The following is a 23,479-nucleotide window of genomic DNA, read 5'->3' as shown; positions in this document are numbered from 1 at the left end:
AGGCATAGCAACACGGAGTACAGAACTGAGTTGGACAAGGGCTAGGTGTCAGCCAAAATCTGTGACAGCTAGTCATCACTTAGGTCATCTGTGCCCTGGAACTGTTTGCTTCTTGACTTTTATGTTTCTTCGGTTTCCTTTTCCTCTAGTTTCCCAGACAAGTTTCATCTTTACGAAATTTAGGCCAGTCTCAGTTGAGTCAAAGGGAAAAATTTTCCACACCTGGGCTAGGCTAGGTAAGGGTTTCCAAGCATAACAGAAGCCAGGATCATGAAGGCAGTGGGCCTGGAGCAGCTAGAGAAGCACCTCAGGGCAGAGAAGTCCGGGATGACTGTAATCCCTGAGTCCTCCTCCACAGGATCTTGTCTCCCGTATCCTGAGGGGCACTCTGCCAGGCAGGAAGGCATATCCATAGCATGAGTAAAGTGGAAGGAAAATGGCCTCTGTGGTCATGGGAGAAACTGAGAAGTGGAGGTTGAATGATGATAACCCATCCACTCCCAGTGTTGTTTGTGCTGGGCCAGGGCCTTTCCCTTGCTTGGTTGGTAACTTGGGACAAGTCTTTCTAAAAAGATGACAGGAGGCCAGGGCTGGCACTTGTTCCTTGTCCAGGTTGAACAGACTAGACAAAGCTTCTGGTGTTGAGCAGGAACCTATACGGAGGCACGATGAAGTCTGAGCACATGGCAGTTACAGAGAAGTAGGGCTGAGAGAGGTTGTGTCTCACAGGAGCACCTGAAGGCCACGAGAAATGGTTGAGTCTGGATCCAAACAAGGGGAACAACTATTGTTTTATATTATGAAAATACCAACAACATGTAAATCAATATACACACCTAATTTTTTCCCTCATTTTTAGCATTCTTTGCTGTTCAGTTCTCATATATTTGGTGTTAGGCACAAATGCATCCAACTATCTGAAATAGGATAGAAAACTTCAGATTGAAAATATTTTCCCTGACCAAATAACACTTCACAGGTTTCTTTAAGTGAGAGGCAGTGTAGTATTGTGGTTAGGAGCAACTGCCCTCAGCCCTCTGCCACTTTGAGCTGGCTGAGAGCTGTGCCACATGCCAAGGATGGCAGGAAATAATGCACATTTCAAGTAGAGTCATTCTTCAGGAAGGAAGGGATAGTATGGAGGTTATAATTAGGGAAGTTGCATTGGAGCAATTTCCATGTTTTCCAGAGACCAGGATTAGATAACAATGCAGGGAATGCCCCCCCTTGTCCCCAAGTCCAAAAGTTAAGAGGAAGAATTTCTCCACCAGACACCATGACCTTAAGGTCAGCCCTCAGCCCCCAAAGTTCCTAAGGCCATTAGGCTTGAGGGGAGCAAAGTCCTTTCCTTTTGGGTGCCAGATTCTCATGCAAATTGCTTTCATCTGTCTCCCCAGCTCACCCAGGTTCCTCCTAGCATTAGACCCTGAGGATCTTATATTCAAGCTGCCTGTCTTGCCCTGAGTTCTAGGTTCTGCTCCCTTGCTGTTAGAGTACCAATACCCAACCTCTGTACTCCAGATTGAGGCTAAAAGCCCCCTTGCCCCCCCCCCCCCAATTGGCCCCATGGTCTCTGAGTATCTTAGAAAATGTACAAAGATGGGGCGCCTGGGTGGCGCAGTCGGTTAAGCGTCCGACTTCAGCCAGGTCACGATCTCGCGGTCCGTGAGTTCGAGCCCCGCGTCAGGCTCTGGGCTGATGGCTCAGAGCCTGGAGCCTGTTTCCGATTCTGTGTCTCCCTCTCTCTCTGCCCCTCCCCCGTTCATGCTCTGTCTCTCTCTGTCCCAAAAATAAATGTTGAAAAAAAAATTTTTTTTAATAAAAAATAAAAAAAAAAAAAAAGAAAATGTACAAAGAGGTTTTTCAGATTTCAGATATTTGACACAAATCAAGAGTAGTATAACCTTCATCAAGCCAATCATACTAGCAAGTAACCTGGCAAACATGAAAAGTTCATAAAATGTAATAGCCCAAAGGATTCCAAACACACATAATGTAAAGATTCCGTGTATTTTTAGGAACAATCTTTTGAATGTGATAGCATTGTCTCTCTGAAAAAGATGTCCTACAGATAGAAGACTCCAATTTAATAAAAATGGCTAAACTTGAATGAGTGATAGTGGAGGAACCCAGCCTTGGGAGCGGGTTTACTCACGAACCGTGTACCACCGATACCAGTGTTGCCTAGATGTGGTAATTGGAACCAACTCTTTGTAGCTCATACCTGGTTTTGTTTCTTCTACCTACAGCCAGCCCCCTCTGAAGTGCATAAGTGTCCCACCCCAAGCCCACCCCTCTTGCTTCAATGTGCCAATGCTTATTAGTGCTTAAACTAGCACACAGGTGGGAGTCCTTGCTCTCATACCCATTGTCTGCTTGTTCTCCTTACTGTGCAGAGAGCAGCTCTGCACGCTTGCCTTCCACAGCCCACACTCCTGCTTTTTGGTTTATGCTTGTTCCTGCAGCCCAGAAGAGACATCCAGGATCATCCATGCCCTGCAATGCTCTTCACCAGCCTTGCCTCCTACCTTTGCGTGACCTTTGGCTGTTTTGTTTTGTTTTTTTCCTCTCTTTTTTCCCCTCCAGTCTTCACCAGGCTTTTCATCAGACCCAACAGCCTATGAGCGCAGACTGTAGGTCCCAATAGCAAGCATATATTAGTTGCTTCCCTAGTACTATCCCCCCACCCACCCCTTTGCCCCTTCATGTTCCCAGATTTTTCCTTGGAATTTTTTGCTTCCCCCACCGTGGGAAGCAATACAGCATAGCAATTAAGAGAGCAGATCCTGGAGTCAGACTATGGGGGGGGGGGGGGTCCATTCCACCAATTATCAGCTGTATGAACTTTGGCCAACTACTTAACTTCTCTGTGCTTCATCAGTAAAATGGAGATAAAAATAGAGAGTTCGTGTGAGGGCAGCTAATCCTAATTAATGTAAGTGCTGTATGTTAGCTACTATTCTTCCCCACTGGGTGGGGATGGCGGGATGGCCCCCAGCTCAGGTGTGGATAATGACTGACTTAAGCCAATTAACATAGCCCATCTGTAGTATTCATTCAGGCCAATGAGGCACAAGGAGATTTGCTGGGGCTTCAGGAAAGAAAAGCTTCCTCTTTTTTTCAGGACCGTTTCTCTTTCCCTGATTTGCACAAACCAACTGTAAGAAGACATTTGTGAGACAACGAAAGAAACTTGAACTCCAAGAATTAACTTATATTCAAAAATTATTAATGTTCTCAGGAGTGAAAACGGCATTGTGGTTTTGTAAAAAACAAAGGTTCTTATTTGGATATGCACATTATTTATGGGCGAATGTACAATGTCTGGAATGTGCTTGAGAATATTCCATGTCACCTCCAGAAAAAAATGTCATGGAGGAAATAGACAAAAAAAGATTGGCAAAAGTTACTGTTGAAGCTGGATGATGGGTAGGTACATGGGGATTCATACTACTTGTTACATTTTTATCTACTTGAAAATCTAAGGAATAAAGAGGTTTTTTGAAAAGTCTCCTTGCTATGGAAGGAAAGGGTATTTTTGTCATCCAGAGGCCCTTTGGATGCTTTAAAACTAGAACCAATAACATGATTTCCTGTGTCAATTAGCTGACAGATGGGGCACATCTGCACCTGCCTCTTCTTGGTGAACTTTAGCACTTGAGAGAAGCAGCAGGTGGCCCGGAAACACAGCATAAGAGAGCAAGGGAGGGCAGGAGAGACATCAGCTGCGATTTTTGGTCAAGGGTTTATGAGGGCTTGGTTTTTCTAAATCTATGTATCAAACTAAAAGAAATCCTATATTACCTCTGACCTTAATCTGTAGGGGATATCAGCATCTGTGTGATTTAAATCCCTTCTGTTACATGTTCTGTGATAAAATCGGAGAGCTGGAAGAAACTGGAGAAAATACCCAACTGAACCATCTTATTTTGCACTCAGATGTGATATTAGAAGATTATGGTTGGTTGGGTGAGATACTACTCACTAAACTAGAAGACTGGCTCCCCCACTTTGTTGCATTTCTCCCTTGCTACCCTGACAAAATAAATAAGGCAATAAGATGAATGCACAGACTTTATTTTCTCTACAAATTTAGGTAAAGGCAACTTTGTAGAAGGAAACTATCTACATGTTCAAAAATGAGAAAGCTCAAACTTACTCAGTATTATATGTTAATTATATCTTAATAAACCTAGCAAAAAAAAATTTTTTTAACTTCTTAAAAAGAACCAGAAAGAGAAAATGGGAGGGTTCAGCTTCATGCAGTGGCTCCAGGATGATCAGAGAAAGAAACTAAAGTTGGCCAAGGATTAGCCATGATTTTCCTGAGTTGGTCCAGACTCCAGAGTTGTGACTAGTATCTCAAAGAGAGATCAGTCCGGAGTTTGGGTCTCCGGAAATACAGTGTCTATAGTCTATAGTCCCTGGAAATACAGTGTATAACGCTGACGCTCCTGTCACCTCAGCTGAGCATGCTTGCTGGCATTTCTGGTATTGGTGAGGAAACTGACCTAATTTTCCAGGCTCTTCTGCCATCCTTGTGCCCAGCCTGGCATCTGTGCAGCCCTCCTGCCTGGAGAGGGCAGCTGACTCTGCAAGCCTTGGAGAAGAATTCTCTATAGGTGTGAACATCTTGTGCCATGGAACAGCCTCACAAGAGAGTTGGGTGTGCAAAGTTTTCCAGAAGAGACAGGAGAATCGGAGCAGGACAGGATCCTCAACAGCAGCCAACCAGGAGGACAACCCTTCAGAACTGGCCTTTTCCTTGGTCCCGTTTCAGTATGATGTGGACTAGGCCTGATAAAGCTGTGGCTCTTCCATCAGCACTACTCCCACTGGATTCCTAGAAGCTCACAGCTGACATTCCACAAGCGCTCAGCTGTTTCATTATCTCGGGCCCTTGGAGACACCCAGGTCCTCTTGCAGTCACTGGAGGGCAGAGAAACAGCATGAACGTCCAGGAGTGGAAATGGACAGTCTGGAAAAGTTTTTGGCCTCTTTATCAGAATATATTTCTTTTTTGCTTTAAAAAAAATTTTTTTTTAATTTTATTTTAGAGAGGGACAGAGAGAACAAGCAGGGTAGAGAGGCAGAGAAAGAGAGAGAGAGAGAGAGAGAGAGAGAGAGAGAGAATCCTAGGCAGATTCCATGCTGAGTGCAGAGCCTGAGTAGGGCTTGATCCCATGACGCTGGGATTATGACCTGAGCCAAAATCAAGAGCTGGATGCTCAACCGACTGAGCCACCCAGGCGCCCCCAGAATATATTTCTAAATGTATAAAATATTTGGATGAAAAGGAACTAATTGTATTGAAATTCAGTTTTGAAATATTTTAAAAACAGGGGCGCCTGGGTGGCTCAGTCGGTTAAGCGTACGACTTCAGCTCAGGTCATGATCTCGCGGTTGGTGGGTTCAAGCCCCACGTCGGGCTCTGTGCTGACAGCTCAGAGCCTGGAGCCTGCTTTGGTTTCTGTGTCTCCCTCTCTCTCTGCCCCTCCCCTGCTCACACTCTGTCTCTCTCTGTCTCTTGAAAATAAATAAATGTTAAAAATAATTAAAAAATAAATGAAATGAGGGGCGCCTGGGTGGCGCAGTCGGTTAAGCGTCCGACTTCAGCCAGGTCATGATCTCACGGTTCGTGAGTTCGAGCCCCGCGTCGGGCTCTGGGCTGATGGCTCAGAGCCTGGAGCCTGTTTCCAATTCTATGTCTCCCTCTCTCTCTGCCCCTCCCCCGTTCATGCTCTGTCTCTCTCTGTCCCAAAAATAAATAAACGTTGAAAAAAAAAATTAAAAAAAAAAAATAATAAAATAAATGAAATGAAATGAAATGAAATGAAATATTTTAAAAACAGCTTCGTGGTAAAGTGATCCACAGGCTCCTTTGTTAATGTGCTCTGTAACAAGAGCTAGTGCTGGGGCCAACAGCCACCTGCTTGTAAAGTGGCAGTGAGCAGAAGTGACATCGTGAGACACCTGCAACAACTGCCAGGAGATGTGAAAATACTTAGTTTTATTGGTGACAAAGTCATAGGTATCCCTGCTACTCTAGAAGGTGATGGCCGACATTGGTTATCAAAGTGAAATGTCAAATTTCAGATGGAGATTAGTGAAAATGAAGATGCAGTTACCTTCCTGTCCAAGTTCACAGACCCCTTGAATTCTATCCATGGACCCACTTGTGCCCTATGAACCCCAGACTAAGTACTCTGTTCTCTTTTGGAGGGAGCAGAGGACTGGAAGCTAGACAGATCGGGAGGTGGGGGCAGAACACAGTGTTCATGGTGTTTTTCTTTAAATAGTATTTTGTTTTGTATTTTATTGTTTTGTATTTTATTTTGTATTTTGGTGCCTGGGTGGCTCAGACAGTTGACCATTCAACTCTTCTTGATTTTGGCTCAGGTTATGATCCAAGGCTTTGGGTTCAAGCCCTGTGTCAGGCTCTGCACTGACAGTGCAGAGCCTGCTTGGGATTCTCTCTCTCCCTCTTTCTCTACCCCTTCCCCTGCTTATGCTCTCTAAATAAATAAGTAAATAAATAAATAAACAAACTTAAAAAAAAAAAGATTCTCTTTCTCTCTCTCCCTCTGACCTTCTCCCCCACTTGTGTGCACACTCTCTCTCTCTCAAACAAAAAAGAGTACCAAACACTTTCAAGAGCTTAAGCAACATTAGCTATTATTATTTATCCATTCCTCTACTGTTGGGCACAGAGGTCATTGCCAATGCTTCATTTAATAAATGGTGTACCAATCAGCAGCTTTCAGCAAACAGGAAAGAATAGCAGACTGGGATGGTTCAAGCCATGGAATGGGAAGGAGACTGAATCTTGCCCTTCCTTTTATTCCCAACATCTGAATTTCCATTGAGTTTGTGGCAAGACTCAACAGTGAAATGTCTATTTCTGTTATTCCAAGAGATAGTACCACTCTTGGCAGCATTGGGGGACAATGGGGAGAGGTGACCTTGCCCCAGCGCTTTGTGCTAAGTTGTATTAAAGAATTTATTAAAGAAGTCAGCCAAAAGCTTCAAGGAGGAGAAAAAGGATCCAGAGTAAGCCCTCTGGATGTTCTTTCCAAAGCATAACCAACAGGGACAGTCTGATGGCCCTCGGAAAGCCACAAAACTTACTGAAAATGTGGCACACAGTTATAAAACAGAACCATAAAAGCAGCTCTTTTCAAGTTTCTAATGTAAGCTCCCTTGGAAAAGTAACAGCATTTGGTGTGCAGGCCCAACCTAAACCTGGATTCCATTATCACGCACAAACTTGGCCACTAGGGCAGGGTGCAGAGCCCAGGGAGCCCTGTGCCTTACCGCATACAAACTGGTGGAGAAAACCCGTGCCGCCTCCACACACCTGAAGTACTTGCCACTCAACGGCTCTAGGCCCTCAGCCAGGGCACAGTGCAGGCTGGTCTGCGCCCCCTCCCGTGCCGACTTGACGAAGGGGGAGAAGATCCGCCAGAGCAGACACAGCAGAAAGGAGTGCCGGATCAGCTCAGAGCTGACCACGCCTGGGTGCACAGCGTAGGTTGTGACCCCTGTGCCTGGGGCAAAGAAAGCACAGTTAGCCCAGGGACACATCGGAGCCCAAAGAAACAGCTCATCTCCTGTGGAAAAAAATGCACAAATGAGAAGCGACTCAGAGAACAAAACCCCGGATTCAGAAGGTACCTCTCCCAGCCAAGTAGAATCTATCTCTTCCAGAAACATCTATAGCCTTCTCAGCCTTCTATGTTCCACGAGGAGTTCTTGATTGCAGATCCTTCCATTTGAATGCCACTTTTACTCTGTGGCTTAAGTATTAATAGTAGAAACAACCACATGTAGTAGTAGAAAGAGTAGTAGGAGTAGTGGTATCAATTATGGATAGTAGTATCTTTGAAATTTCTATAGAAGGAGCTTAGGGGAAGCGACTTGTTGGGAGGTAGGAGGCTGGAAACTTGTTTTGAGCTGTAATTGTTGAGCAAGCACATTTTATTGGGGGGGGGGTACTTTGAGGGGTATTGATAGAGATAATGGAGGTTAACATGGTCCCAAGACACCACTGGTACCTCTACTATCTTTAGTACTTATTATGTGCAAAGGCTATGCTGCCTGCTTTACATGTATTATTTCATGTAATTCTCCATGAGTCTTGTAAGGTGCCCATTTACAGTTGACATAACTGAACACTTGTCACAAAGAAGTTGAGTAAATTGCCCACGGTCATACCTAATAGGCTGCAGGGCCAAGGTCTGAACTCTGAGGAAGAATAAAGAGCATAGACTCTAGAGCTAGACTATCTGCATTTGAATCCTGGCTCAGCTAGGAAACTTTGTTGGTCAAGTTTCTTAATATATCTGTAGTGAGATATATCTATCTCTTCGTTTGTGGAGTGGGGGAAAATAATAGCACCTACTTCATAGGTATGTTGTATTAAATGAGTTTAGACATGTATAATATATGGCACACACAAAACTCTCAATTATTATTGTCATTATTATTATTTCTTCTAATAATTACCCTATTCTTCTACCTTCTGTATTCTGATAGTAAATACCATTGTTCCCAAACTCTGGCTTATTCCCTGTGGCAAATGGTCCCCCAGGTTTGCAGATGTCAAAGCCAGCAACTCAGCAAAAACTTCAGGGGAGCACAGAATCATAGGATTAAGTGAAGCCTCGCCTCATTTTACAGCTGAGGGAATGAAGTCAGGGGAAATTAAAGGGACATGCACATATACACAGGTGGATCATATGTGGTACACCAAGAGCTCAGACCCAGGGGGCCAAAATCCAATTTGGTCTCTCTGACTCTAGGTAGAGGCAACCCTGTAGCTTAGCTCACCATGTGAACCTCAAGGCAAATAGCACACACAGAAGGAAGCACCCTGGATTTAAAGCAAAGTACCCATATTCCAGTCCTGACTCCTCCACTTGCCATGTAACCTTGGGCTAGCCACTTCTTGAAACCTCAGCTTGGATCCATAAAATAGTAATAAGAGTACCTGCCCTGCCTATTACAAGAGGTTGCTGTGAAAAGTCAAATAAGATGGTAAATAGGGGAAAAGATGTGACATAAATGAAAGGTAACTTTATAGATTCCTAACCCCTGTCCAATTTTAAGTTTCCCAGGAACAAGAATTATTTTTAGTCTGTTTATGACCTTGTTCTCCTTAGTGTGTAAAGCTATCATTGAAATGCGCATGTTTGATATCTTGACTTCACAAGTTTCTGTGAACCTCTAATCTAAACAGAACCTCTAATCTAAACGGAAGACCGTTTGCTATCTTAACCCTGGCCCTTTCTCCAGACTTACCTTGGAGCCTCCTGGCCAGCTCACGAGTAAAAAGCACATTAGCCAGCTTGCTGTGGCAATAAGCGAAACCTCGGCTATAGCGCTTCTCACCCTGGAGGTCATGGAAGCGAATCTTGCCAGCATGGTGGACTACCGATGACAGGTTCACCACCCGTGAAGGAGTGGACTCTTTCAGCCGCTCCAGGAGCAAGTGGGTAAGAAGAAAGTGGCCTGTGAGGAGAGCCAGCAGGGGAGATTGAAGAGTGGGGTGACAGCTCAGGCTTAGGGGTGGGAGCTGATGATAGGACTTCAGCATTAACTCCCTATCTTCTGGGCGTGAACAAATTTAGATGCTGTGATAAGTCAGTGCAAATGATCAGTCAGAGTGAGTGGATTCCTCGAGGCAAGGGCCAGAGCTAGACTATAGGCAAGGCAATATAGACTTGATCTGTATTTATTTGTCCCTCTGCCCTGTACCAGTCAGGAGAAATGCCTCCTGATGGCTTCCAACCACCCTCTGGCCATGATCACACAACTGAGGGCCCAAATACATTTATGTACAGAAGGAAGGATGGAATAGTAAGGTTAAAGTAGTTTGCCTAGGACCAGAGAACATGTTCTATGAACTCCTCACTAGAGCCATGAACCCTGAACCCCAGCCTTATTCATACCTCAGACCCTCAAGATCTGTCTCCTCTGTAGCCTAGCCCTTGACTTGCTTGGTCCTTAGTTATAAATGTGACCCCCTCCAGCCAAACACAGATTCCTGCACCCTGCATACCTGGTCCTGCATGGGAAGGCTTGCACTACCATGGCCCCATCCAAGAATGACATTCTTCTTCCTGGTATCTCCAAGTTTTGGGGCTTCTTAATGGTATGAGTAGGAGGATCTCACTTTTTGTACTGGTCAGGAGAAGGATAGTAAACAAAACCCCCAACTCTATGAAGCTCACTAGAGATTCTCAGTACTGGTATAGGGTCATCTCCCTACAGAAAACAAGATGGGGTTTTCTTGCTTTCCAGTCACTCAAAAATACTTACCTAGGTGGTTGACTCCCAGGTGGGTTTCAAAGCCATCAGCTGTCTTAGAATATGGACACATCATCACCCCTGCATTGTTGATCAGAATATGGAGCTGCTTTTCCTCTATAAAGTATAACCAAGGAGACCCTGAAGTTAGCAAGGAGCCCACTAGCTGCCTGTTGTAATCCTGAGTGTTTGTTTCTTTCCCTTCAACCTATCTCAGTGATATTCAATAACCACGGTCATTGGATTTCTAAATTTAGTTATTGATATCTGCCTGGACATTCATTCATTCATTCATTTAGCAAATGTGTACTAAGTACTAACTCTGGGCCAGGCTCACTCAGCTATGCGCTGGACACCCAGTCATAAAACAAGACAGACATAGTCCCTGTCTTGCATGGATTTCATAGTCCTTGGTAAAAGCTAGTCATTTTCCAAGAGACAGAAAAATGTTGGCAGCAGCACAACTTCATTTAGTGCCTGTGGCACAGAAGGTTGATTCTCAGGATGAGAAAAGAGAGTGGCATCAGGGCCACACCTTGATGCCAAGGTGCAAGCCCAGACAGAGAGCCCAGCATCCCCATTGCTGAGGAAAAAGATGATAAGGATCCTGCCCAGCTTGTCCACCACCAATTCCTTGCCCTGCTGGTTCATGTGGCAGAACCTGTCCAGTGAGATCGATGGTGGTTCTGATGTAAAGGTCACAGATGATACAGGGTGGAGCAATCAGTCCCACACCCAGTTTCCTGCTTTTCTGTCTACTCACAGGGGCCTTACCTGCTAGAAAGCCCTCAGCAAAGGCTCGGATGGATTTGGTATCAGATAGGTCCAGTTTCCGCACCAGCACCTGGGAGTTCTTTGCATCAGCTCGGATTTCACTGGCTGCAGACTCTCCCTTCAGTACATCTCTGCAGGCAATATATACTCTGGCTCCTGGGGCCAAAACAAAGACAGGGCAACATGTTCAAACCCTAGGCTGAAAAAGAGGACGTGAGCTTGAGACCGGTGGACAGAACATTCTCCTAGCCATCCCTAAACAGTGAGTGGCTATATTGCCATCTCAGGGTTCTCACAAGTGAACTACTCAGACCCTTTGCTGTCAGCTTAACCCTAGGCTGGGAACCCTGGCTTTTACACTCTGGTATTTAATGTGGCTTGGTATCTACCTTTAGAATAGCTGATTTGAGCAATATTTACATGGACATCATTATTTCCCTTATACAATAGGGAAGGAGAAGGGAAGAAGGTTTGTTTAAGGGTACAGAGTAAGTTGGTGCCAGAGCTGGACTTGAATCCCAGGTTCCTTGAATTTCTGTCCAGAACCTTCAAGCCCAGGAGGAAAGACAAGGAAATGTGGACAGAATCCCCAGTGATAAAGGCAGGAGGCACTGTCCTATGAACACAGAAGGGGAAGGACTTGCCTCTGCGAGCGAGTTCTCTGGCCGTCTCCTTGCCAATGCCTGTGTTGGCGCCAGTGATCACCACTACCTTCCCAGGAAGTTGCACGTTTGATCTACAAACGCCACCGGCAAAGAACTTCCTATAGGCAAGGGAAACAAAAGGAAACCAAAAGCATTCATGCATTATCCTTCCCAATTCCAGACTGAGATCAACATAAAATCCATCCATCCTCAAAGAGAAATTTCTTTAAGTTGTCTTCAGGAGACCCAAAAAAGTGAATCTTCAGGGGACACTCTTTTCCCACTAGGTATCCTGCTCATTGGCTCAGGTTGTAAGATCATGTGCCCAGAAACTACAAATAATCATTTGGACGAAGTGAATAAGTGCTCTTGAGCCAGGGCCAATGGAGACCTTCCTTGTTAGATAACACAGATACCTAGCTTTTATCTCTAGAGGTTCCCAGAGGTCAGCTTCCTCCTCTAACCTGCATTCAAAACATATGCATGATGAGCATTAGTAGAATCAATGGTCCTGAGCCCTAGGTCTTCAATAAGCATCAACAGTGAGTAATTGATTAACAGCACTTCAAGAGTTCCCATATACATATATGGCTCTTGGGCTGCTTTCCAGTTTTAGAGAGCTGACATCTTCAGAGGCTTTCTGCCATCCTACTAGAAATTCCATTCTAGCCATCAGCACACAGACAGAAACCTCTTTTGTTCAGACATCTGTACAGAGAGCATCCTTTCACATAAAGTTGACTTGACAAGTTCTGAAAAAGAGGGTGGGAACAGGGGAGAACTAACATTTCCTAAGCATCATCTGACTGGCACTAGGCACTAGGCTAGGCACTTTCCATAGAGAACTTATTTTAATCCTCTCATTCTGTTAGTATTCCCCTTTTACAGAGGAGAAGATGGGGGTCAAAGAAGTTCAAGTCATTTGCTAATGGTGGCAAAATTAGAACTTAAACCTTGTTTCTATGCCAGGACCTAGAGCAACACTCTGTTTCTGATGTGTTCATTTATCTTCTTTATTGTCGGCATTTTTTTTAATGTTTATTTATCTTTGAGAGAGAGACAGACAGAGCACAAGTGGGGGAGGGGCAGAGAGAGAGAGAAAGAGAGAAAGAGAGAGAGAGAGAGAGAGAGAGAGACAGACAGAATCTGAAGCAGGCTCCAGGCTCTGAGCTGTCAACACAGAGCCCGACAAGGGGCTTGAACGGTGGATCATGAGCTGAGCCGAAGTCAGATGCTTAACCAGCTGAGCCACCCAGGTGCCCCTATTGTCAGCAATTTTTAAAATTTTCACTCAGAACACACATTTCTTTGACACCTCCAGAAATCCCACAGCAGAAAAGCCATCCCAAATCATTAGTTGAGGGTAGTCTCAAAGGTAAGAGAGTTTGTTTCCTTTGCAAAATTTCTGGTACTTAACAATGAATCTTTCAGCAATGACCTCCCATGGTAACCCAGCAGGGCAACCTTGAGTAGGAGCAGTGAAGAAAGGAATAGGGACCTTCAGAGAAACCCAAGGGAATAAAGTGATAGAGCAAGCACTCCTACCTGGATTGTCTGTCATAGAGTCAGCTATCCACTAGCAGAATTTAAACCAGCCCCTTCTCTCCCAGCCCCAGGTGCTTCCTTCTCGGTTTCATAAGTACCTCCTTCCTGCTTTCTCTGCCCTGACTTTCTTTCCCTCAGCCTCCATCCCTTTCTCTTCTTTCAGCAGCTGAGAACTCATCTACTTACAAGCTCTGTGGCTCCCAATCCAGGACTTTGCAAAATATTCCATGAGTTACTGAATTAAAACAAACCTGATGGATGGAGCTATCACATACAGGAAAGAAAGGAAGGAGGTGAGCAGTCCCAAGACAACCAGCATCTTTTCAACTTCTTTAGTTGCTGCTGCTTTAGCAAAAGCACCTTAGACTCCAGGTCTGGCTCAAGCTCCTGGTCTAACTCCAACTCCTGGCTGCTTCACGCTGCCTCTCCTCCTCTAGTTCCTCTCACTCCTGGGCACTCAGCAGCAGCAAGGCTCTATCTGAGCTTAGCCCAGAATCCTATTTAAATCCGAGCTGTCAGAGCACAGCCTGCTGGGAGATGTAGTTCTCGGGGAAGAAGATGGAGGAAAGAGCAGTACTTCAAACTTACTGGCAAAGGGAATGGGGGAAAACTAGAGCAACTACCGGCTAACTCCCCACCCTCGGTTATTTCTCTTATTTAGGGAATGTGTTCTCCCAACCACGCCCACCTCTACTCCTGCAAGACAGAATATTTTTAACTTTAGCAACAGACCCCATGACACTTGGAATACAAGTGTGATTAAAATAGAAAAGAAGGGGGGCGCCTGGGTGACTGAGTCAGATGAGCGTCCAACTCTTGATTTCAACTCAGGTCATGATCCCAGGGTCATGGGGTCATGCTCCACATTGGGCTCTGAGCTGACAGTGCAGAGCCTGCTTGGGATTCTCTTTCTCCCCTTCTCTGCCCCTTCTCCGCTCACTCTCTCTCTTTCAAAATAAATAAACATTTTTTAAAAATAGAAAGAGGAGGTAGAACCCCCCAGAAGAATAGTGAAAGAAGTCAGGAGAGTGGTCTCCTTTCGTGGGAAAGGGATAGAGACTGGGAGGGGGCATGTTGGGAACCTCTGTGGGGGTAAGTGTTCTGTTTTTTGAGGTGGGTACTGGTTACAGAAGTGTGCTCATTTTGTGAAAATTCATTGAGTCAAATGCTTGATTTGTGCACTTTTCTGTGTTTTATGTTATGTATCAATAAAGTTAACACATACGTGTACATGCCAAGGAAAGAGTTTCAGTGCATGGGCTCTAGAGTGGACTTCCTGGTTCAGATCCCAGCTGATCTACTTACAAGCTCCATGGCCCTGGGTAAGTTATTCAGTTTCCTCACTGTGCAATGGGCATGGTAAAAAAAAAAAAAAAAAGATATACCTACTTGTTTTAAGTATTAATTAAAGAGATAGAAATTTTGAGACAGAAACTTGCATATAGGAAACACTGTAAAAGAGTTGGCTGTTTTGATTAACTGTATTGATTCCTGGCTCCTTTGCTATCCCACTTGCTTTACTCATGGGGTGAAGGGCAAAAAGGGAGAGGTTGTGAATGGGAGTAACATTTCAGCTGGATGCTATTAAAGATGAAGGAAAACACAAGACAAAAAGCTAGCAGATATACTCAGAGCTCTCTGGAAATGTGTGAGAGGGTGGGAGGAGGGTTCACAGCCCTTGCTCACTCAATATCCCTCTCCTGGATGGTACAACAGGCAAGGAGTCAGAACGATACCCAAGAGTCATATCCTGGTTCTGCTCCTTCCTTTGAAGCCAGAGGAGGCTCCAGGAGGATGCACGTGATGAAGAAGAATCCTGTGGCAGACAGGTGTTCACTCCCTCATTCATTTATTTAACATATACTTACTAAGCACCTCTTGGTGTCAGGCATTGTGCCCAGTATCCTGAAGACACAGTTCCTGCTCCTTGGGAATCTCATGGGCCTGATGAACAGAACAGATCATTCCAAGGAGGGATCTCTCTTGACTCCCATGTTGCCTCTCTCCTTTCCTTCCATGTCTCCTGCTCTGGCTCCAGTTCACTGCATCCACGTCAGCTGCAGAGCCCTCAAAGTCCAAGAAGCCCCTGAGGAGATCTTCCCACTGGCACTCTCCAGGGCCCCTCTCATAGAAGTTGATGCCCACTGAGCCAGCATGGTCCAACTGATTGGGCAGTCTTTTTCTGACACACCCAGGGATACTGGGTCTGCAACACCTCACAGATTTTATGTGAAAACAAGATCTGTTGGTGTTTTATGCTTACAGTCCTTCCTTCCCTATGAAATCAGGGCCAGGATCAGCCAGATAAACAGACCCAATGCCATACTACACAAGGGAAAGTACATCTAATGATCTCAAATCTGGATTCCTTTGAACTAATGTTTTCTGGTTCCCCAGTGCTACTGAATCAAACCCAAGATCTTCTGCATTTGTGGAGATGATATTCAATTTATCTAGAATTATGGAAATACAGTTTGCTAAACACACACACATTAAATATTATAATCCTAAGACCACCTTTCAGTGATTGATTAGTCCCACCAAATGTTAAACTGTGTGACAAAGCAATAATAATTTAAATAGTGTGGTACAAGTGGGTGAATAGTCAGACAACTCAACGGAACAAAATGGAAAGCCAAAAAACAGATCGAAATACATGTGGAAGTTTAGATATGATAAAAGCACTATTTCAAATCAGTGCGTGGGGCAGGAGCGAGATAGATTATGTAATAAAGTATTACACTACCTAGGTATCCAGCTGGGGAAAAGTAAACTTGATACTTACCTTACTCTTTACATCAAAATTTCAAATAGACCAAAGATGAAACTACAAAACATGGAACCATTAATGTATTAATAAGAATCATTGGACAAATTTTAAAATAATTTTAGAGTTGTAAGACCCTTCTAATAGGATAGGAAACCCAGATATTAAAAAAAGAAAACAAAAAAAATCTTCATGACAAAAACTACCATATATTAGGTGAGACAAAAGAGAAACTCGTGGAGGGGGTGCAATATCACAACACATATTGCAGACAAGAGTTGAATTTATTTAGTATTTAAAGAACTCATACAGATCACTAAGAAAAAGAATAAACAACCCCACTGAAATAACAGTTTGAAGAAAAGGAAATACAAGTGGCTGTCCAACCTCACTCAGAACAAGAGAGATGCAAATTAAAATGACACTGGAGCTACTTCTCACTTAACAGATTGGCAAAGACCAAAAAAATTATAACATGGTCCATTGATGACAGCATGAAAAAATAATGATGGACTGCTAGTGGGAGGGTTGATTGTTACAAGCTCCAGAGAGAAGTGTGATAACATCTAATAAAGGAAAGCATGCACCTGTTGACCTGGACATTTCACATCCATTTATTTATAAGGCTGTTATTGCAGCAATACGTATATATAGCAAGAGCTGGGAAACCTAACTGTCCACCAGAGTACAGCCATACAATGGCTTTTTATAGCTATAAGAAAAGAATAAACACTTTTTAAACATATGGATAATGGAGCAATCTTTGAGACAGGTTAGGTAAACAATCAGGGAGGACGACAGTGTTTATAATATCCCACCATTTGCTTAAAAAATGGAGGGAATATATGGGCATATTTGTTTGTATATGCATAGACTATCTCAGAAAAGATAACAAGAAATAATAGATAATGATAGTCACTTCTAAAAGGACAGGGGGACTGGAGGAAGAAGCTTTTCACCAAATGTACCCTTTTGTACCTTGTGAACTTATAACCTATGGCTTATTAAAAATTAAATTAAGTTTTTGAGCAAAAAGATCCAGATGACTTTGAAACACCTTACTGGTTTAATTTTATTAATCATTGCAATACCACAAAACAAAGCTATTTCTCAAACCAGCATGGAGACATTCTTAAACATGTGTTGCCACATAAGCAAAGCCATTATTATGACCTTCATCACTGTAATCGACATTGTAATGATTACTTCATCATTGTAATCGACGCCAAAGGACCATGGAGCAGTACCTGGTTTTTAGGAACTTTCAGTCTGAAACAGACATAGATATAAACCAGAGAGAGAAAACAGGATGAAAATACCAGAAGACCCAGTACAGAGCAGATCTGAAGTTCAGGGATGAAAAAGCACTCATCAGTTGCAACACCACTGAGAAGGGCCCTCTTCCTACCCCTGGCAAATCACAAGTCAGAAGATAACACCATCTTCCATGGCATGCTATGAAGCTGGGAAGCTGCTCCATGATTTGACCTTTGGTCCGAATTTAAGTGGAGTCACTGCACTGGCTACCTGGTTATCCCTGTGCTGATTACTCTAGAAAGGAGCCTGTTATGAATTAGAGTGGGAGAGGGGCAGCTGGGTGACTCAGTCGGTTAAGCTTCTGACTCTTGATGTTAGCTCAGGTCACAGTCTCAGAGTTCATGAGTTTAAGCCCCACGTGGGAATCTGTGCTGACAGCTCAGAGCCTGCTTGGGATTCTCTCTCTCTCTGCCCCTCCCCTGCTCGCTCTCTCTCTCTCTCTCTCTCAAAAAAAAAAAAACAAAAAAACAAACAAACAAAAAAAACATTAAAAAATAATCAGAGCAGGAGAAAGAACTCTTTCTCTCGTTCCCCTCCACTAGTCTTAAAATCACACTGGAAGGTAGGCAAGTAAAAGGTCACAAATCCATTCCTACTGCAAATCATCCCCCACTTTCCTGAAAGGGCTCATGCAGTGCCACATAGATATTTCCATTTCCAGTCATAAGGAGCTTGCTGCCTCCTCCCATGTCCCTACCCCAAACTTCACCAAAATGGAAGCACATATTTGTATTTGTTTTATCCAGTAATAATGATTGTTCCTTTTTCTCGATTTTAAAAGGTGAAATAAACACACTATCTTTCCAAAAAAGAAAGGAAAGACGAAAGGAAAGGAAAGGAAAGGAAAGGAAAGGAAAGGAAAGGAAAGGAAAAAAGTTTGCTGCTAATATGTAAGTTCTATTGATTTTCCTCCCATGGGTCAGTGATTCTTACCTATAGCAGGCAGTGTTGACATTCCAGACCAGATAATTCTTTCTCATGAGGCTGTCCTGTATATTGGAGGATCTGTGGCATTCAGTAGTAGATACCAATAGTACTACTACTGCCATGTGAGAACTAAAATGTCTCCAGACATTGCCAACTATCCCCTGGGGGACAAAATCCACTGCCTTCCAGGATGGGCCTTCACTATAACAGTATGATAAAACTTGGATTAGAGCACAGTAATGCCTTTGACTCAGCTGGAATCTAACCAAGCTAACCTGCTAATCTGGTCAGTCAGTATGTTAACTCTTCGGGGCCTAGGGCCGCTGCCCATCTCCAAATTCTTTTGCCCTTCAAAACTTCATCTTCTCCCAGCTTAGTTCTGTCTACCTCTTTTTTTTTTTTAAGTTATTTATTTTTTTAGGTTTATTCATTTTTCAGAGACAGAGCGTGAGCAGGGGAGGGACAGAGACAGAGGGAGACACAGAATCTGAAACAGGTCTCAGGCTCTGAGCTGTAAGCACAGAGCCCTACGTGGGGCCCGAACCCACGGACGCTGAGATCATGACCTGAGCTGAAGTTGGACACTTAACCAACTGAGCCACTCAAGCGCCCCCCCACCTTTTTGTTTTAATTTTTGTTTGAGAGAGAGAGTGCAAGCAGGGGAAAGGGGCAGAGGGAGAGAGAGAAAGAGAGAGAGAGGGAGAGAGAATCCCAGGAAGGCTACATGCTCAGTGCGGAACCCAACATGGAGCTCAGTCTCACCACTCTGGGATCATGACCTGAGCCAAAACCAAGAGGTGGACGCTCACCTGACTGAGCCATCTTAGGTATCCCTGAACACGAATGTTTATAGTGACTTCATTATCATCAGATGAGTCAGCAACTTCCCGGACCCTGGGTCCCTTGACCTCCTCATTTCCAAGAACCTCCTCCCCTCCCTCATCCCGGACCTTCAGTCTGTCCACACCAGGAACCATCTACCTCTAACATACTACATTCAGACCCCCCACCATTCTACAGCATCTCCTACTCACTTAGCTCTCTTGTGGCATGAATCCCAACACTGTGGTTTTTTAGCACCAGGAGTACCCCCAGACCACTATAGCCCCTCCTGTCATCACTTCCTTAAATTTTCCAATCGAGATTTCACTCTTCACTTCAGTCATTCTCTTGCCAATATCCTTGGCCTCCTGGCCGTCTTGTCTTTCTGTCCCAAGAGCCTAATAAAACCTCAATTCTGGATGAACCATCCATCTGTCTGCTTTGTGCAGCTGGCTGATGAGAGCTCCTCGAAAAAAATCACATCACCTTCCATGTTGGTGCCATTATAAGTACATAGCCGCCAACACGGCCCAGGGCCTCCAACTAAACCGTCAATCCTTTTTTTATTTCCCTAAACCCCACTAACCTAATCTCCACAGTGATTATTTCACATGTGCACTCCTCTTCTTAAACTTCTTGCCTACACCCCTCAATTTGAGCATGTGTCCTGGCCTCTACACACACATATACACATATACATACATACATATATACATACATACATACACATATACACAATTAGGACCATCAGAAAGAAAATTCTTTTATATTCTGCTACCAAGCTCATAAATCTATTTGAATTCATGCTTATCACATCTTTCTCTCCTCCTAAGATGAATTTCACTCCATCTCATCCTCTTCTGCTTTCTTGGAGACCCATTCTGTCACTTATCTTCTATCTCCCCATTCAACTTTTTCCTCTGTGCTCTTTAAAAATGGTCCTTCCATTCCACCTCCCCCTTCTGATAGGAACCTCTTCTCTCCTTCCCAGCTTGATAGAGTTGTCAATACTTTCTTACTTTCTACTCAGCCCTCAACCTATTCCAATCAGGGTCCCACCGACCACTTCTCTGAAACTGTACTCCACAACGTCACCAATGACGACTATGATGCTACATCTAGTGGACACATTTCAGCTCTTATCTTGCTTAACTTTTCAGTACTATGGCACATTTGAATACTTTCTATTTTTAACAGCTTTATTAAGGTGTAATTGATGTGCAATAATCTGCACATGTTTAAATTATACACTTCAATGAGTTTTGACATTTGTGTACACTCATGAAACTCTCACCACAGTCAAAACGATGAATCTGTCCATCACCCCCAGAAGCTTCCTCAGTTTCTTTGGTATAACCTTCCCATCCCTCTCCACTTCCCCCATCCCCAGGAAGCCACTGATCTGTTTTCCATCACCACAATCTATGATCCACATTTTGCACTTAATAGAATTTTATATAAATGGAATCATACAATATTCACTCTTTGTTGTCTGACTTCTCTCATTCAACATAATTATTTGGAGATTCATTCAGCCTGTTGTGTGTGTTGGAAGGCTATTCCTTCTTATATCTGAGTAATACTTATTTCATTATGTGGGTATAGCATCATTTGTTTATCCATTCAACCTGTTGATGGGACATTTGGGTTGTTTCTTGGTTTTGGTTATTGCAAATAAATCTTTTATGATCATTCACACACAAGTCTTTGTATGAATAAACTTTCATTTCTCTTGGGAAATTACTGAGGAGTCCTATGATAGGTGTATGTTTAAATTGTATTTAATTTTGGAGAATGCCTGGGTGGCTCAGTCGGTTGATCATCCGACTTTTGATTTCAATTTAGGTCATGATCTCATGGTTCGTGAGTTTGAGCCCCATGTTAGGTACTGCGCTGGCAGTGCGAAGCCTGCTTGAGATTCTCTCTCTCTCTCTCTCTCTCTCTCTCTTTCTCTGCCCCTCCCGTGTACTCTCTCTGTCTCTCTCAAAATAAATGAACTTTAAAAAATTATATTTAACTTTAAAGAAAATTGACAAACTATTTTCCAAAATGGTTGTACCATTTTACATTCTCAAAAGCAGTGTATGAGGGGTGCCTGGGTGGCTCAGTCGGTTAAGTGTCCGACTTCGGCTGAGGTCATGATCTCACAGTTCATGGGTTCAAGCCCCGCATTGGGCTCTGTGCTGACAGCTCAGAGCCTGGAGCCTGCTTTGATTCTGTGTCCCCCTCTCTCTCTGCCCCTCCCCTGCTCATACTCTGTCTCTCTGTCAAAAATAAATAAACATAAAAAATTAAAAAAAAAAGCAGTGTATGAGAATCCCACTTGTTACACATTCTCATCAATACCTGGTCTGGTCAGTCTTTTTTATTTTAGCCACTATAGTAGGTGCATGGTAGTATTCTAGTGTGGTTTTCATCTGCTTATCCCTAATGACTAATGATATTGAGCATTTTGGGGTGTGCTCATTTGCCATCTGCATATCTTCTTTGGTGATGTATCTGTTCAAATCACTTGACAACTTTAAAGATTGAGTTACTTTCTTAATCCTGAATTTGGAGACTAAAAAAAACCATTTTGACTACAAATACTTTATCAGATATGTGATTTGCAAGTATTTTCTCCCCATATTTGGTTTCTTTTCATTATCTTCCAAAGAGCAGAAGTTCTTAATTTTGATGAAGTCTAACTTATCAATTTGTTCTTCTTTGGATCATGCTTTTGGTGCTGTTAAGTGATATGTCTTGAAATAACTTTTTAATGCATTCCATTACACCACATTCCCCAGATTCCTTCCCATGCCAGTTACCAATTTATAGCCTCTCAGCTCCAATTCATCCTGATTGCCTGCTCTGTGAAAGTGGAAATGGACACTTGAAATAGGTTTTTCTTTGCTATCTGGCATAATGTTAAACTTTGTCAATAGATGGCACTGGTGAGACATTGCAGGAGGAAAGGGGTTTGCTTCTTTCTGCTAGCTGCACAGGCTTCTGCAGCAAGCTGGGCTCCTGAAACACGAGGCTCTTGCGGTGCACACACCTTCTCTCTCGGCACTCAGTGGCCAGCAGCTTCCTTTTCAGGGTTTTGGAACAGAGCTCCTTCAGTGAGACACCTCCCTGTAGACAGCTTTCCCTGGCACTGTACACATTGAATTTCCAGCAAATTCCACAGGTATAGCACCACAGCAACTTCTCTTGCATTCAGAATTCAGTGCACTGTGCCTGTCCTTCTCCAGCAAGGTCTGGGAGTGAAGGCGTCTCTTCCTTGGGGGCGCTATTTCAGCCCCAAGTGGTGGCTATTTTATATGATATTGTATTATTTCTATTACATCTGCTATTAAAATTTTAAATTATTATATTTTATTGCTCTTTTTTAAATGTTTATTTACTTTTGAGAGAGACAGAGAGAGAAAGAGCATGTGTGGGGGAGGGGCATAGAGGGAGACACAGAATCTGAAGCAGTATTTTTGTTGCTCTTCTAATCTTTAGAGTTCTCTTTACTTCTTCCTAGCCCACAGGTTGGCAAACCATGGGCTAAATACAACCCACTGCTTGTTTTTGTAAATAAGTTCTATTGGAACATGGTCACTCATCTACATATCATTTAGGGCTGCTTTTATGCTGCAACAGAGCGTAGCTCTGAGTAGCTGCAACAGAGACCATAGGCTCCCAAAGCCTAAAATATTTATTTTTCTTTACAGAAAAAGTTTAATAACCCCCATATTTGCCAGTTCCTCATTACTCCAATCTCCTGTTATGGCTCATAATTCTTTATATTAAACTTTCCCTGTTCAAATTACTGTGTGGTTTCTCTAATCTCATTGGACCCAGTCTAATACCTTATCAACCTCTCTGTCCATTTTCCATGATCCATTTTCAGGCTCATCTTCCTCTACCTATTCCATAATGTTAGTGCTGCCCCAGACCCTCCTCTCTACTTTCTGTCATCGCTTCTCTAAGCCACTCATTTGCTTACCCATCTTCCATTATTGGGTTTAACCAATGGTTTTTAATCTGGGTTCTGTGAATGAAATTTCATGCAAATTTTGTATGGATGTGCAAATGCACATACATATGGGGAGGAGGTCTCCAGCCTCATCTTTGGGCAACATGGCTTAGTAGTTAAGGGCACAGACCCTGGATACACCTTTCTTAAGTCTGAAACCCAGTTCTGTCACTATGGCCTGGGATAACTTATTTAACCTTGCTATTGCCTCAATATCCTGGTTTGTAAAATAGAAAAAAATGTAGTCCTACCTCATAGAGTTATTGTGGGAATTAAGGTAGTTAATTTATAGAAAGCACTTGGATAGGGCCTGGCACATAATAATTACCATTGAAGCATTGGCTATTATTACTATTTCTAGCACTCCCTCTG

General features: G+C 43.4%; 2 protein-coding genes across 4 annotated transcripts in view; one reads left to right on the top strand and one right to left on the bottom strand.

Annotated features, from left to right (window-relative positions):
- The window catches only part of ZFYVE26 (zinc finger FYVE-type containing 26), an 84,125-nt gene extending 80,060 nt beyond the window's left edge, over nt 1-4,065 (top strand). The window contains exon 43 of the transcript XR_006705123.1: nt 2,250-4,065. The gene's annotated coding sequence lies outside the window, so the exon portion shown is untranslated. The remainder of the gene's footprint in view (nt 1-2,249) is intronic.
- RDH12 (retinol dehydrogenase 12) lies at nt 4,062-13,731 on the bottom strand. 3 transcript variants are annotated; one of them, XM_045451383.1, is made up of 7 exons: nt 13,523-13,731; nt 11,727-11,845; nt 11,083-11,238; nt 10,321-10,425; nt 9,301-9,510; nt 7,358-7,547; nt 4,062-4,929 (listed from the first exon to the last, which is right to left on the bottom strand). In XM_045451383.1, the coding sequence occupies exons 1-7, from the start codon at nt 13,588-13,590 to the stop codon at nt 4,827-4,829; spliced, it is 951 nt and encodes a 316-aa protein (XP_045307339.1). In that variant the 5' UTR covers nt 13,591-13,731; the 3' UTR covers nt 4,062-4,826. The 3 variants fall into 3 exon arrangements, with proteins under 3 accessions (XP_045307339.1, XP_045307340.1, XP_045307341.1); XM_045451384.1 differs by having other exon boundaries at nt 13,547-13,731; XM_045451385.1 differs by having other exon boundaries at nt 4,791-4,929; nt 7,315-7,547.
- Nucleotides 13,732-23,479: the final 9,748 nt, after the last annotated feature.

This window comes from Leopardus geoffroyi, chromosome B3 (assembly GCF_018350155.1).
Source record: "Leopardus geoffroyi isolate Oge1 chromosome B3, O.geoffroyi_Oge1_pat1.0, whole genome shotgun sequence".
In the NCBI taxonomy this organism is placed as follows: Eukaryota; Metazoa; Chordata; class Mammalia; order Carnivora; family Felidae; genus Leopardus; species Leopardus geoffroyi.
This window is presented reverse-complemented; position numbering and strand designations above follow the sequence as displayed.